Source organism: Empidonax traillii, unplaced genomic scaffold (assembly GCF_003031625.1).
Source record: "Empidonax traillii isolate 1590-97213 ecotype Southwest subspecies unplaced genomic scaffold, ASM303162v1 scaffold302:size813347, whole genome shotgun sequence".
NCBI lineage: Eukaryota > Metazoa > Chordata > Aves > Passeriformes > Tyrannidae > Empidonax > Empidonax traillii.
In genome coordinates this window covers 569,993-586,340 of record NW_020955495.1, presented here as the reverse complement: position 1 = coordinate 586,340, position 16,348 = coordinate 569,993, and the positions used below count along the sequence as shown (strand labels likewise).

The following is a 16,348-nucleotide window of genomic DNA, read 5'->3' as shown; positions in this document are numbered from 1 at the left end:
AATCCATCTACGTCCTGAGGACCTCGCTGCCACCGTCCAAGCGTGCTTGGCCCCGGCAGATGAACCTCAGGATTAAAGGGTGGGCTCAGTTCCGCGCACACTGTGTCTCACCTAAAAAATCCAATGCGCAGGCTGGAAGGTGGAAAGACCTTCCCCGGTTCTTCGTTCGCGAAGAGACTGGCCATTATTATTAGGTATTTAAAAGACAGTCAGGAACATGGTTAAGTAGTGGACTTGGCAGTGCTGGGTTAATTATTAAACTCAGAGATCTCAAAAGGCTTTTCCAACATAAGTGATACTATGATTCTATAAATAACAACATTTTGCACAGTATTTCTGAAAATAATGATTTTCAGATTTTCATATGAGAGCAACACACTTCCATATCTCTAGAGATCAGCAGCAATGGTAAATCACTGAGTCTGACAGTGACAATTTTTTTCACAGCCTGAAAAGATTTTAAATATTTTAAGCAAGTGGCAGATTGTTTGCTTTTATAAGTGATGGAGCAAGATCAGGGAAGAACCAACCCATTTTTTCCAATAAACTTTGCCTCTCCAAAGACATCTGTACATGCTATGCCATATAGGAAACTATTTTCTTATAAAGCCATCTGCCATAGTTAAAGGACTAGGCCAGATGGGCTTTGCTCAGTACTAGTTCCCAGACGAACCAAACTTCACAAAGCTGAGGGAAATGTCAGCAATTATAACAAGGGATAGGAAGAAGATGGAGGGTGAAAATCCACATGAAACAAATAACTAGGATAGCACAGGTTTTTTCCACTGACAACACTAACTAGAGGAAACAAACACACACACAAAAAAAAAATCGGAAAAAATTCTACCTCCTTATTTGTTCTTGAGAGAAGCAATGTGCGTGTTGAATTGTGGGTGTATGTATGTGCACACAAGCACACAAAAGAGCTCCAACCTGCCCTTCCCAGATGGGCAAATTACTGAGTAGCAGAAACTGACGAAGGCATCTCACAAAATTAAATCTGAAAAAAAAAAATCTCTTTTGGTGTAGATCAACTGTATCCTTCTGTTCAGAAATAATTTACATTTAGTGGGTGAAGGAAAGAATACTTGCCAAACCAACCTTCCCTTTGCTTCCCTACCCCTTTCTAGATATCATCTTCCCTATAGAAAGGGAGAAAACTAGCAAGAGGACAGCTTCCTCAGCTTTTTGCAGGGTTGTTAAGTAGCTGATGGTCTTGCTTCTCCTCTGTATAACAATTTAGAAGCAAGTAAATGAGGTAAGGTGTTTGAAGAAAGTTTTTAGAAAAATTTTATGAATGAGAGTAGTACCAAAAAACTCAGGTTAATTTAGTAGATTTTTCTATTGCAGAATGTGTCACAATACCTGAAACTTGTTAGTATTAGCCTGTTGGCTCAGAACGGTATTATTCACAGCACTTTTTCTGAGAAAGGATAGGCTACTAAGTATTTTATCTGCTAAAATTTTTATTTGAAAAGCCCTTACTTAGCTTCTGCTACAACTTTGCCAAATTAACTCACGATATGTCATAAATACTTGGACATATCACAGCTTTTGTTGATGGCAGAAGACTCTGAATTACTTGCTATGTTTTTGGAAATGATGTAACATCTACCCTTCTAGGGTCTAGAGTCCTTCCTCCCTTCCTTCTTTGGGATGCATTACTTGGGATTTACCAGGAGACAGCTGCTTCTCCCCCTGCAGTGACTACCAATAACCCTTCTACTCCCAGGGCTCCCATAAGTTTCACAGAATTTTAAATTTTCCTAACCTAAATTTAACAGAGATTCCTGTGTAAAAGGCAAGTCATCTTTTCATGTCTCTTCAGTAGCCCTATACTGCTTTCTACAATCTCATCTCTCCTTGCTGTTCCTCTCTGCTGTATTTAGACTCATCATTCCAGTCTTACTAGCATCATCCATGACAATTTACAGACTTCACAACTTCTGTCTGTTATCTCTCTGCACAGAGGGCAGTGATCCAGTCTCACGCTCAGCTTCATGTCCACTGTTTATTAATCGGCATTTCTTTCTCTACATGTCTGTTTCTAAGTGACTGAGATCAAATACTAATTTAAAAAGGAATTATGTGCACCTTGCTAAAGGTAAAATGTCTAGGTCTTACTTTGCATAAGCCTCACAATTATCTGTTATCCATCATTTTCTGCCTAACGTTGATCAGGACTGCAAAGATGGAGAAGTGGCATCTTTGTTCTTTCTAATGCAGCATACACCCACTGCACCTTAGAAAACTGTTTCAGCTCTACTTGACAAGCTGAAAATTACTTGATACCTTTTCTTATCTGCTTGGAAGTTTTTTTGGTACCAAGTTAAAGACTTAATTCCAGAGAATAATCTAATATAATACAGAATAAAGCTAAGGAAAGTTGGTACACACCTTTAGTGAGGCTTTGTTCCTAAAGAACAGAAACACTTACTGTACAGACAGACTATCATTGATTTGGGATATAAAACCTTCCCACACACTCTACCTAGGTTATTCTGGGGGAGAAAATCTGGAGCTGTAAGGCTGCCTGTCAGTTCAGGATTTCAGAATGATGTTAAGTTATGACAGGCTACTTTAAAAAAAAAGGAAAAAAAAACCACAGGAAAAAAAAACACAGAAAAAAAACAGAAAAGGGAAAAGAAAAGAGAGTAAGGTTGAGGACTACAGAATGTTCTAACATTCCTATTTCAATGCTGCAGAAGGACAAGATGCTGCAGTTTGAAACTAAAGTCAAGGGAGAGACTCTCCTAGACAGGGGAGGAACCGGAAGCAGTGATGAAAAACTTCAATCAGCATAACCAGTCATTCTTCAGAGCACCCTCTAATTTCAGTGATCCTTCTGATTATTTGCCTGTAAGAGAAGTGGCACTTTTAAAAGCTTTCCTCTTCCTACAAAGGTACAAAGTGACATTCAGTTGTTGCTCTCCCCCTCCTTCTGTAGCATTTAAGAGAGCAGTTCCTACTGAATGCTGTAAAAAATGACTGACATTCAGTTGGACTCAGCACAAGAAAAACCAGAGCTTGGTTTTCTTTTCTAGGACAGCCGTCCTCCATCTGCAGATGGAAGGGTTAGTTTTTTACAGGGATGCCGCATTTAAAAGCTACTCCTCCTACAATGTCATTGAAGACTTGCCAGGAAAAGGAAAGTCTCATCCTTTCATTCTCATCACCTCCCTTCCCACACAAACAACCAAAGGATAAAACACAGCAGGCCATAAAACAAGACTCTTCATTTATATATTGCTGCTTAAATGAGGTCTAAATCCAGCTGCAATACTTTTGTTTGAAAGCATTTTGTAGCAAGATGACATTCCTACAAATACTACTAATCTATAATGACTCCTATAAATCTTTACTCATTTGCTCTTTTGGTCCCACATTTAAAAGTTAATAAATGTTTTAAAGTTAATTTTAGCTTCACAGCATTATTTCTTGCTCATGACTTCATGAAATTATCTGTTTAAAAAGAAGTTCAACTGAATCACCTCTTGGCAAAACCAAAAGTTCTTGGGTAAACATGCTCAATCTGAAAAATATTTTAACTGAAAACATCATTATTCTACTACTGAAATACCTATACATGCTTATAAAAGGTTTTATTTCATTTCAGTCTTCTGTTATAGAAATAGAGCCCCAGAGAAGACTTTACCTAGATGCTTGGTATGTCCATACTACAGATATTGAATGTTCATCTTGAGTTTCTTTGATGCTAAATTCAACCAAAAAAAAATGAAAATTTAAGTATCAGTGTTCTTTAGGTTTAGCCCATTAGAATAGTCCTGTTCTTCCTGTTTCACCCCTCAAGATAGTATGTCTGTCTCAACTTTTGCTCATGGTACTGATGGTAATCAGTGTTAATATTAGTGCCAGTTATCTTTACAGAAGATACAGAAATTTTAGTTTGCCTATCCCTGATGAAAAAGCAGATGTCAACAATTGCTTTCACAAAGATGCTTATCAACTGCACAACCACTAAACACTTCTCCTGCATGCATATTTTTCCACCATCATAGCAACGAAATGTTCAATGCTTCTTGTGTTAAAAACTATTCAAGTGTCATGCTTACTGCACTCTTATCTGGTTTCTGTTCCTCTGGTTCCAAAAAGCCACTTGATTATTCTTTCCTACATTAACTGCTTCATATTTGCCTTATTATATTTTACACTGATTGCAGTCCATGTTCCTAATTCATCAAGATCACACTCTATTTAAACAGATTACTCCAGAGTATTCACAATGCTCCTCAATCTGCCCCAGAACAGACGTGTTCTGGTTTAGAAACTGAAACATCCAAATATCAGGTTTTTTCTCCAAGACCTATAAGCAACCTTCTTTTTCACAAATAAACAGAAAACTGAAGGTGCTGAAGCTCAGGAAGTATTTTTACGTAGCAAGAATAAAAGAAGTCCAAAAGCATTTCGGATAGCAATACAGGATACTCAGATGACAGGAGAGAACAACAGTTTTGTATTCCAGGTGCTCTCACCCTAAACCCAACTGCTCATGTGTAAACCCTGCTAGCACCATCATACCCACACAGGGGCACTGACCCTATACATACGGATGTAGCTATAGGAAAAAGTGGACAGAAAAAAAACCTACTCTGTATCAGAATCAACAATGCAATATATGGATTTTTTTCATGATCATGAGTATCTATATTTTTAACCTTTTTATTCTTGAGCACCGAGACAGAATTACAGCTTGCATGAGTTTATTCTCGTGTGAACACAGGGTTTCTCATTATCAGTGCCTAGTGTGCCAGGACCATTTCCCACAAGGCATATGTGCTACATTCACCTCCTTCTCAAAGTTATTTCCTCACCAAGGAGCATGTAAGTATGCCACTTAAACACTCAATATATTGCATTAGCTTTAACTCAGATTTTGTGTGGGTGTAAATGCAAACACAGATTTCATATATGGAGGAACAGCAGAAGGTTAAAGAAATTTTGATTATGAGCATACACAATACATGAACAGAACAAAAGAGCTGGACTATAGAATCAAGATGTTGTGCTCAGGAGACCATTTCACACACAGAAGAGACTTCAGTAAAAGCACCATTTTTCAGAATTTGCTAAATTTTAAATGAACAGGAGTTGTGAATAGAAATCAAAAAAGAAGATAATACTAAAGGACATAAGAAGTACAGTTGAAAAAAAAAATCAAAGAAAATGGAGGCTCCTAGAAAACCTTCAGAAAGAGACAAATGATTTAGAGGTATATAAGAAATCAAGAAAGGGAACACGAGACAGCAGGAAATTTCAAGGACAGCTAGAATAAAGAAAGAGTTTTGAATGCACACTATATAGCAGCAGCTGCAGTTTGTAATTCAAATTAATGCAAAACAGATATACAACCTGGCTGCAAGGGAAGACAGGTGAAGGTATTTTAAACAGCAAATGCTCTTCTTTTTAAAAGTCAGCATATGCATTTTAGGTAAAGTCTGCCTTTGCTCACTTTTAATCAGAGGCACTCTACCCTGGCTAATACACAAGATTCCCCCAGTTGTCCCCTACTGCCTAGCAGCTTTGAGAAAATCATTGCTTAAATCAACCCAAAAAGAGAATTAAAGCAGTTCAAACAGATTTCATTCTGCATTCATTTGATGAGTAAATGTGTCTTACAGTTTTAAGCTATTAAAACTCAGAGGAGTTTTATTTAAAAGAAGTTTGTGAGATCTAACATTTAATGGAAAACCAAATCCACCAGAACAACTGATTTGGGAGAGGCAATCAGCCTTAACTACTTAACATAAGTTTTACTTGCAGTAAAATCCAGCTCTGAATTCAAAACCCTATAAAGTTTGGCTGGTTCCAGTAGGAACATACTACAGTCTTCTGCCTTGCTTTCTGAGGTTAAACTCAGATAATTTCACACCCATTTGTGTTCGTTTTTATCAATGTGTAAAGTACCATACCTTGTCCTCAAGTCCCCAAAGACTTCATTGCTCTTCTGTCTATAACTTTGAGAATTTAATCCCATGCAAGAAGCTTTATTCCCTTCTTGGCAGTTTTCCCAAGAAAAATTACCTGCTTGTAAGCAGGTGGTCTGACCTTCTTCAAAATTTTTTTGGGTAAAACATAATAGAAAGTACATAACAAAATTTAAGAACAAACTATCTGATATACACCTTGTCATGTACCATTAACCAGTGACATCAGGTAAACAGTCTAAAGAGAGTTCGATTTATTTATAAAAACCCTAAGCCATCTTAAGAGCAATGTTGTCTTCATTCAGTACAAAGGAAATATTTTCACCTACTGGTAATTGTATTAGTGTCTAAATCTGATTGAGTCTGGGCATTCTGACCCCATGAACCGGCAGACAGTAGTGGGGACATATATTCAGAAGAGATTAAGTAATTACTTCCTATAGGATTGAAGAAATTAGTTTTAAGTTTAGAGAGAAATGGAGGGGAAAGAGGCAGAATACATGGTATATCACTGATTTAATACTACGTAATACTGTTGTCCCTGAAGATCCTCAGGGATCAAGTCTCAGCCCTACTTCCAAAATTCACAGAAGAAATCCTCAGACTCAGAGTGAGGAAACTGAATTGCATCTCCAACTACTATACACAAGAGAGTTCATTAAGAAAGAATCCTTCTAGAGGTAGAGACCTGGATTCACCTTGATTAACTTGATGAGCACCTGAAAAGTATGTCACTGCCCTAGAATTGCTTTCTACAGAAAAAGGACCATGAGATGCATTTTCAGTTCAAATAGGTAGAATATTCAAAGACATTTGCGTTTCTTGCCATTCACTACAAACAACAGCAAAGTGTATGGCTTAAGAAGCTGGAAAGTATTAAATATAAGTTAAGATGCTTCACAGTTTACTACAGTTTCAGAAAAGAAAATGGGTTCATAAAAGCTTAATTAGAAAAACAAAGTACAAAATTGGGCAGTCATTATCATTTCCTGCACTGTCGGTAATTTGTGAATTATTTTGCCAGTATCAATTACCTTTCGTAGTGTTTGAAAGATATTGGTTCCCATAAATGAAAGGATTAGTTTTCAGAGAAGAACACAGCTAGCTACAGAATATTTATGTAGTTTACCTTCCCAATATTCATCATTCACATAAGAATTTTCTCCTACACAACAGCTTGGCAAAAAGGTGTTGAATACAAAACTAAGTATAAGGAAATATGTTATCAAGGACATACTTGCACCAAGTCTCAGGTAGCTGTTCAAATTTGAGTTTGATTAAGTTATCATCCTTTAGTTCACTAAATCAACTTTTTTCAAAAGAGATATTGCCAACATGTTAAAAATTGTTTGTGTAAGAATTCAAGGCCCAACAATCCAAAGACAGAATTATACAAAAATACATGCATTAAAAAGAAAATATTTAAATTCTAATAAGCTATACGCAGTATTAAGAATTTTTCTATTAATAGTATAATTTAATTTCTTAGGAAAGAAACACATATGCTACAAAAAACTGAGAGGGAAATGTCTTTTTTTTTTTCTTTTGTTTTTTCCTTTACATGGTGCTTAGAATTCCCCTAAATGGCTTGAAGTTCTTAATCCTCTTGTAACAACTAGTTTTAGAAGGAAAAGAAACAACCTAGCAAATCCAAGATTCATTATGCTTTTTTACAGTCTTATTACATCATACTACTTCACAGAAAGGAAATATAGGTTTGCTTATGCCAACAAAAAAAGTGTCACTAACAATAGACATTGCAAAATCTTCAAGCTATTGATCTCATTTCATTCGAAGTCATGAAACATGGTACCTTAACAGGAAGGAGGCAGGGAGCAAAATAGAGAAAGTTTAGGTCAGCTACTGTTTGAAAGCATCATAAAGAGATTTCAGCTGTTCACAGAGAATGTATTTGGTCCTGAGGACTGCTTGTTACCGAGCAGTGGAAACTCTTCAATAACCACCAGTAATCTCATGTCTGTCTCCACAAAACAGTCATACAGCATCCTTAGAGAAATCTGCAAGCACTTTCCCAAGCTCTCTTTCACAAAACAAATAAGCAAAGAAAAAAAATCAAACAAACAAAACTCCCCCCAATAAGATCATTCAGTTGGGGATGTTTCCATTTGCTTTTCTACTCCTTCCCCACTGGACAAGAATACACAAATCATAATTTAACTGGATGAGAAGATCTTTTTGGTTATATGTACATTTAAACAATGAAGCAGAGTCCAGATGTGGAAGAAAAGAACACTTACTCTGGTAACAGATAGTTCTGAATGATCACACCATCTCCTTTCCACAGAGAAACACTTCCCAACACTTACACAGTATGAAACTCCACCTTGAGGGGTTAGAAATAACTCTTCCTTTTAAAGAGTTCTGACAGTAAACAAGCTCTCTAATGAGCAGCTGGATACTCTTAAAGACACTAAGATCAACTTATACTTCAAGCATATTGAAGCAGATATGCAAGTTTTCAGTCTTATTCAAGTAGTAGCAGCTCTTCTTTGGGATAGCACACACAAGCCAATCCAAAAGTCTCAGAAGATGGCATCTTCTCTTGTTAATTTTCCAAGTCAGTCTATAGTTCCTATCGGATGCCAGTTAGCAACCATGGAAACTCCCATTGTGGGATAGCTTTTGGAGACAGAGCAACACAGTCATCAGTCTCAGCTTAATAAGAACCGACCCTAGACAAATGAATGAACACACAGCTTTCAATTAGGAATGGGCTTCTGTTCACTCCTTTATAGAGAACTTTATTTGAGTAACAATTAAAATTGTTAGTCAATGTCATAACATGACATCAAAACAGCCTATCCAGAGACACAAGAGCTTAAGGACCTATCAGAGCTTTCCTCTTACACCAGGATAATATCAATTGCCAGCAAATTGTGTACCCTAGCACAAATGATTTTGAACCAGATTTTTATGCTTTACTTAACATAGTCTAATTTGTAACAGAAGTCCACTTTTCTCAACAGTAATTGCAAGAATCTTCCAAGACCCACAGAGCCCATCACGACTTGCTGAGACAGGCAATTTTCAGTTATTGATTTTTTTTGTTTTATTTTTCAGACTATCAAGTCTTCAAGAAGGGGCCTTTTCCTCAATATTGAGAAAAAAAAATCCTCATCTTTTTAATCCTTCCACAAAATCAGTTTCAAAACACCAAAGCCAGAAATGATAGATTTTCCAGAGAAAGAAAAAAAAAGTTTTTGATTAAATATACTGCAGGCAGGAAGGAGGGAAAGCGAAGTGCATTACAAGCTGGAGAGTGCTCTTTGGGTTTTCTTTTTAGTGTCTCTCATAGCTACATAACAGGATGGTCTGTCAGCATCACTCAGACAGGGCCCTAAAATTCATATTTAGAGTAAGCAGAACAGGTATTTTCTGAGGAGTATGGTCATCCAGCATTCACATTAGAAACTCTTTAGGAAGGAATGGCTTGTGCAGTGGAAGCACAATGGGTTTCAGGTCTCCAGATGGTAGTGTAATATTAAAGTACCACCTCAAAAGCTGTTGCTTCCCTGTTAAAATGCTTGAGTAAGTAGCAGAAGCCATTTTACTTAATGATTTCTTGCAATTAATCGGTATCTGCACAGCTACATCTCACAGAGAATTCACCATGGTTCTCTGGTCAATCAACATCACCCCTGTGTGCCTTTGGCTGGCAGGGAGCTCCAAAGCCTTCCACAACAGAAAGATAAGCTACTAAGCTGAGAGAGATACAGAAGATGCACTCAACTTAATTTTTCCTATTTTGAAAAATGTGGACAATAAGTGCTATTTTGAGTGGATTGAACCTACAACTGAAGAACAAATAAAAAGAACATGCACGATCAGTCATCCTTAAAATTAAATACACCTTCTATATTAAGAGTGGAATTGATTACAAACACTGATGTGAATCAAAATTCACAGCACACATAAAACGAGTCTCTGCACGTAAATTTTATTTTGCCTAACATTTATTTTGTCTAGATTTTTGTACAATATACACTATCCAAATGCTGAGTAGAGAATGTCATTCTGTGACATCCTTTATGTAGGTATTTCTGTACCAAGGATAATCTAGGTCCAGAGAAAGACATTTTAAATCTTTAATACATCCTACGAAAGGGTAGATTTGATCAAGAATTTACTGTAGAATACAGATGTTTTTATTGAATGTTTTCATTTGTTAAGAACAAAACAATAAAAAACACACCCACAGTTTAGGTGTGCGCGCAAAGAGTTGCTTTGGTTTTCTTAAGAGAGTATTTTCTTACAACAGTAACATTACTTTTTAAAAACTAAGATATTGGGTGTCTTCAAAAAGAGAAGCCCACAAGAGAGGTAGTTTGTTTGCATCACAGTATACCCAGTTTAGAGTGAGCTTTCACTAAAAAACAAAAGCATATTACAATATTACACTCGATGTAGAAGCTTCAAGCTCTCCAGCATAGTGATGTTCCCTTTCAGCCACAATTTTAATAGCTATTTTAATGGCTTAAAGAAAGATTATCAAAGGACATCTTATGCTTCACACATTTACACATACAAAGGTATATGTCTTTAAATAACTGTGGCTGTATTTCATATCTATAAAGGTAATTTGATTTGAAATAAAATATTTATTGAAAAAAAAATCAGGTAGTGACTTTTATTCTAGTAGCTCTGCCACTGACCATTTATCTGTCTGGAGTCACATTGCCAGCATAATGCATAAGCTGAAAAATCATTTGCATGATTGCATCTTATTAAGACAAGCAAACCACCTGTTCAAATAAGCAGGTCCTCTTATAAAACAGATGTTTGTTCTGCCAAAAGGAAATGGAGGACTTAAAAGGTAATAAACCATTGCTATCCAACCTTTCGTCTTTGTCTAAACATGCAAATTATAAATACCCCATACAAATACACACATCACAACACTTCTAAAAATGGCACTGTTTCGCAGTTTTGCTGTAAAGTTTGACCTCCATTAGTTTTCTCCCATTTTAGTCATTGGTGTTTTTCCAGAAGTGCACCAAGCAAACAGAAACCAGAATACCAAGCTTGCAACAAAGCAACTGGGCTCTATCTCCACATGCAGCTTGTATCCTCGATGTTTGCACTGTGTGTCCACACACTGCATTTTACAAAGCCGTATTTTAACGCATACCAGACTAAAAATGCCACCTTCTATTAAGGAAAGGTTAGAAATCAAACTGCAACAGTGCAGCTACAGTAAAGCAAGACACATTTTAGTCATGAGAAAGTGTTTCTTCTCTGCACAAGTATGTGATAATATTAACAATCAACACTGACAATATCTTTCCATGCACTTACACAACCTTTTAATCTAAAAAATTTGAATATGCTTATAGTAAGAGCACGCCTTCATTATCTATATTCCTACAGGCAGCCATTAAACCTACACATTCTATTTTTATTTTCCCTTCATGGCAAAGCTGGCACAGAAAACACTTCAAGATCTCCCCTTGGAAAGCTTTTGAGTTTGGCCTGAGCTCATAAGACTGTTAAACACTTCTGAGAGTCCCACCATCTTGAAATCCATCAGCATGTTACAAGGAAGTGATTCTCTCTTTCTCTAAAGTACATATAGCATCAGTAGTAGAAACATAAATATATCCATAAAAATACACATAAACTATTCTAGACACCTTAGGAAACCTATCCAGCTCTGAGGAATCATTAATAATTGAACTGCAAAAGTACCATAAATGCAGGCCATTGATGTGCTTTACGATCAGACTGCAGTTGCATATTATGCCCCTTCTAGCACAATTTAATTTATATTCTGAATGCTGAGAAACTTCGAAGTCAAAATACAGATTCTGATGTGTTATAAGGAAGTGCAAATAAACCTGTTTGTAGTAAGTAGAAACACATTTTAACTAAAACTAAATTACATGTATGAAATCCAAAGTAAATACCCATCCAATGTCAGAAAACATCAAATTTTAGTCCCTGAACTGCCACTGACCCAATGAGACAAGATTGGTTAAATTTGTTGAGGTTTGTTTTTCTGAGGATTGTTTTCTTGGGGTTTTTTTTCAGGTTCAGTTTGTTCCTTTTCTTGTTTTGATGTCCCCCTTCCCCTCTCCTTTCTTCTGCTATTCCAGCTTTAAAAAAGTGAAATGGCTACTAGAACACATCTACCTAATCAAGCCCTTGGAGTTCTAAGGAACACTCACGAAGCATCACATGAACCAAAAATTACTGAATTTTCCAAAAGCAAGAAGGAACTTTTGGGATGGGGAATCAACCTTCTGTCAGAGGAGAGCTTTTCTCTTAGCAATTGTAACTTTTCTCAGGTTCTGATTGTCTAAGCACTACCTCTCTCATCAAGGCAAGCTCTTGACATTGTTATCAAATTTTATAGACCATCATTTAAATTCCTTTTAATTGAACATAGCATTTAAAGCAAAACATTGCAACTAACAAGGCTGTTGTAGGAAGAGCATTTAAGCTCAGTTTCTCAATGTGTAGTGACAGTATGGGACAACTGCCTAACCTGGGTGCCCAGTTAAGACTGACTTCCTCTACCTTCTTTTTACTAGAATGAGGCATCTAATGACAGTATACAAACCACATTGCCCACCCACATTAACAATACAGGGGACTCATGTCAATTTTTGCCATGGCCAGGCAAGCCCAGTGTTGGCCTCATAAAATAACTCACAAGAGACAACTGTACAGAATATCCCTTCTTCAAGTTATATTCCCAAAGAATAATCCCAGGAGAGCTTTATTCTCTTATCCTTACAGTAAATTACTTTTCTCAACTCAGAGATTTAAGATTTCATTGCTTTTTAAGTTAGCCATGAAAGATTTAATCACAGATTTGTTAGATTTAGCCACGGAACACAGGCTTTTCCAGAACCTTCAAAGCTCCAGCAAGAGTCACAATAGAAGTTCCCAACTACAAATACTACTGAAAAACTTTTGGATTTAGCATGGATTTCCTCCCAGTAATAATTCACAGCTTGAGTTTACCAATAAAGAAATCCATCACTGTGTCCCCAACGCCATCTGGGAGATCGGGCTTTTGGCAGAGAAAAATGGAGCAGCAATTGCCTAGCAGCACAGGAAATCAATGACTTCCCCACGCAGGGGTGAGCAACAGGCTACCTCACTGAGCACAGAATCATTCATTTCCCTTTCTGCCAGCAAAGCTGCTTTGTACATGCCACACACAAAGTCTCCATCACACTTGCAGCACACACATACCTTCCCCTAAACATTACCAGTAGGGTTGGACACATCAAGCTACACAACTGCGCATGTATATGCAAAAAGGGAAGGGGTGTGGAGAAACAGTCTATTGGGAGGCCTTCTAGACATACTGGTTTCAGGCTACGGGGTACATAACAAGTGTCCCAGTACACCACCAATTTAAGCTCATCTCAAAGCCCATGAGTTGACAAAGGATTCAACTAAACTATGCCAACATTAGGGCCAAAAAAACTTGGTCTTCACTTTCCCCTCAGTGGTAGGATAGCACTATATACTTTCAGGAATTAGAGCTCTAAAACAGTAGTAAAAGTATTTTTCTGTTGTTTTAATCAAAAACATTAAAGGAGAGCTTGAAATATAAAAAGGCATAAGTGAGTGTGTTATCCAGGAGACAACAGGCCACAATGACACCTTTCTAGGCTGCACTTCTTCATAGCTAAGCCACAGGTGTATTTACATATACAATATAAAACAGATATGCATTCTTTTTTTATTGAGAGGGTTTGCAGGAACCTGAATAGTCATTCCAGATCTTCTGTCAGTGTCATAGCAGAGACCACCACTGATCTCTGAACCTTTAAAAACTCAACTCCTTTCACAGATTTACTAGCCTTAGTGCTACCTGGAGCACGAGGCAAGGTAAGAAAGGACAGGAGTTGAAATTTTCCCTCAACACACACTTGACCTTTGCTGCAGACAAAAAGAATTCCACATTCACATTTTGTTCCAGGTCAAAGTTCCCAATAAAGTCACAGTAATGGGATCATTACCGGCATGTATGCAGTCATAGAGAACTGTACTACTGTCTGTAACTAGTGTCAGAGGTTACTGATACAAAACAGCAGACAGAAGTGACTTCTGGTCAAGCCATACTTGGCCTCAATTTGAACCAGTGCTCCAAATAAGCAGCTTGTCCATTAAACACCCCTCTCTGAGATCAGAGGGTACTGCTGTAGCTGTTTCCAGAGCTGTGCCTGCACATTAGCCCCAGTAACTGCAGACATGTTAGGACATCACCAGATCTAGCTGAGAATTTGCTTTTATCAAGCATGTTTGGCAGCATTTCACTATAGCTACATTGTTTGCTGCATGTCTGTGAGTTGCTAAACCTAGAATCTGTGAAACACAGCTATATTACAGAAGAAATACCACAGTCTCTAGTAGGTTCTAGCTTCTCAGGGAGACTGTTCGTTCATCTTTCTACCCACATTTTATACCTCTATAATTTCTTCAGTTTAATCAGTTAAATCTGTAAATGCAAATATCTGCTTTATTTCTCTAGAGTCACCATTGCTCTAAATCAATTCAGGTCATGCTGAAATTAGCCTTGCCCTTCACCAGGTTAACAGCTTCTCCAGTTTTGCTATAATTAATACATGTACATAGACAAATTACAAATAAAGTGAAAGACAAAAAAGAAGTAGGATTACTTTTTAATATTCTTTTCATGTCCCTCAATCCCCAAGTTTAATCAGAAGCCTCTTAACAATCTCACTGTACTGCAATTTAATGTCAGCAAAAAAGAGACACCGCTAGAAAGTATTTAATAGAAGAAATAACATGTAACCTACATGAGATTCTTCAATAAATGTGAGCATCACACATAACCCTACCTGTTTTCCTGCAAAAGGGAAAAAAAGCTCACTCATTTTCTAAGCTTGACCCTTCTTCATTGTCCATTCTAGATGCAATAAGGTTCATCATTTAGTCACCCTGGACAGCAACAGGCCTGCATTTATCACGGTGGAATGTGTCCTCACTGTTCCTACAGCTTATGGAAAGCCAAGTACAATGACTCATAAAACTGCTGCAAGAAAAAGCTGAAACAAGTTAACAGAATGAGCTTCTTTAAAATTACATCCTTCATCCTACACTTCCGGCATGCAGAGCCAAAACCACATCACACTTTCAACTGACAAGTTTAGAACTATTATTTGTCATAAATGGCAAGACCTTCACTGAGGCCAAGTAATTCTTGATTCATGATATTCCTGAACTGCTCACAGATCTTAAGTACACTATAAGCAGTAGAAGGTCTGATTGCATGTTCTAGAGAAAAGGGGTTCTTTCTACTAATGTACCAATTTTTTCTTTTTGGAAAATTATATTTTCTTCATGCTGAGAATGGTCATCATGAAAATTCTTACCTGTTTTCCATCTAACGTGTATAAGCGTTTAACCACCCCTGAATCCAGCTTGATGGCATCAGTTATATCAGTAAGAACCTGTTCAAATGAATGTGCTGTCTTCTTGTTGAGCAGAATCCGGACTGCTTTTCGTGGCTTCACTCCACTCCTGATGATAGTGACCAGTTTAGGCCTAATGAAATCCTTATTCTCTTTTGTATCTGGAGCACCTCCTTTAGCAGTGGCAAGAGATGGCACTGAACGAGAAGTAGAAGTTGTCTTAACATTCACTGACCAGTTTGGGTTTACATTCTTTGTGTACTCCAGTTTCTTGAAGGGTTCTATGGAACCACATACATAACTTTCTCCTGTGGAAACAAAAGTGAAAGACCAGCAAGTCAGACTAGAGAGGACAGGAAAAAAAGAAGAAAGCAGAAAAATACAAAATCAAATCCTTCTCAAATTACTAAACATTATTCTTATCGCTCTTGGTCTACAGCACATAAAGTATTGATCTCTTTCCTTCTCAGATGCTATGGAGTATAAAATATATTTTTAAGATCACTCTTCAGCTAACCATTCAATGAATGCTGATATGAAAATCCTTTAAAGCAGCAGTTTCCTTTTCAGGAAATACCATTTGCAGTGGGAATCACTGCTGTCAGTAAACAGTGTTCTTGTTTCCTCAGCTGCCCAGTATCACAGTACTCCCCAAGCCTTCATGTTTTAATGGCCCACCTCTAACAAAAGAGCAGGCCCCAAACACTTCAGAGGAAATAACATGAAATGTTATAAAAAATTATAGACTCATAAAAAGGTGGATGAAAATGTTATGAGAGATTTGTTAACATTTGATTATTTAAAGATTTAAGCAACATAAACTTGGGATATGTATAGGCAAGAAATATCACTATATTATTTTACTGACTCAATATGCAATATTGGAGGAAAGGAAGGCAAAGAGTAGCAATTACACACTTCTCATCACAACAAATTTACCACACTTCAAAGAAAAATAGTGGATATTCATTCATATTTCTACTGAAACAT

The 16,348-nt window shown here is 37.1% G+C and overlaps 1 protein-coding gene across 4 annotated transcripts in view; it reads right to left on the bottom strand.

Moving 5' to 3' along the window:
• DCLK1 (doublecortin like kinase 1) overlaps positions 1-16,348 on the bottom strand; it is a 248,427-nt gene that overhangs the window by 218,278 nt on the left and 13,801 nt on the right. For all 4 annotated transcript variants that reach the window (XM_027890908.1, XM_027890904.1, XM_027890906.1 and 1 more), the window contains exon 3: positions 15,320-15,666. In XM_027890908.1, the coding sequence (XP_027746709.1) occupies positions 15,320-15,666 (347 nt within the window). The remainder of the gene's footprint in view (positions 1-15,319; positions 15,667-16,348) is intronic.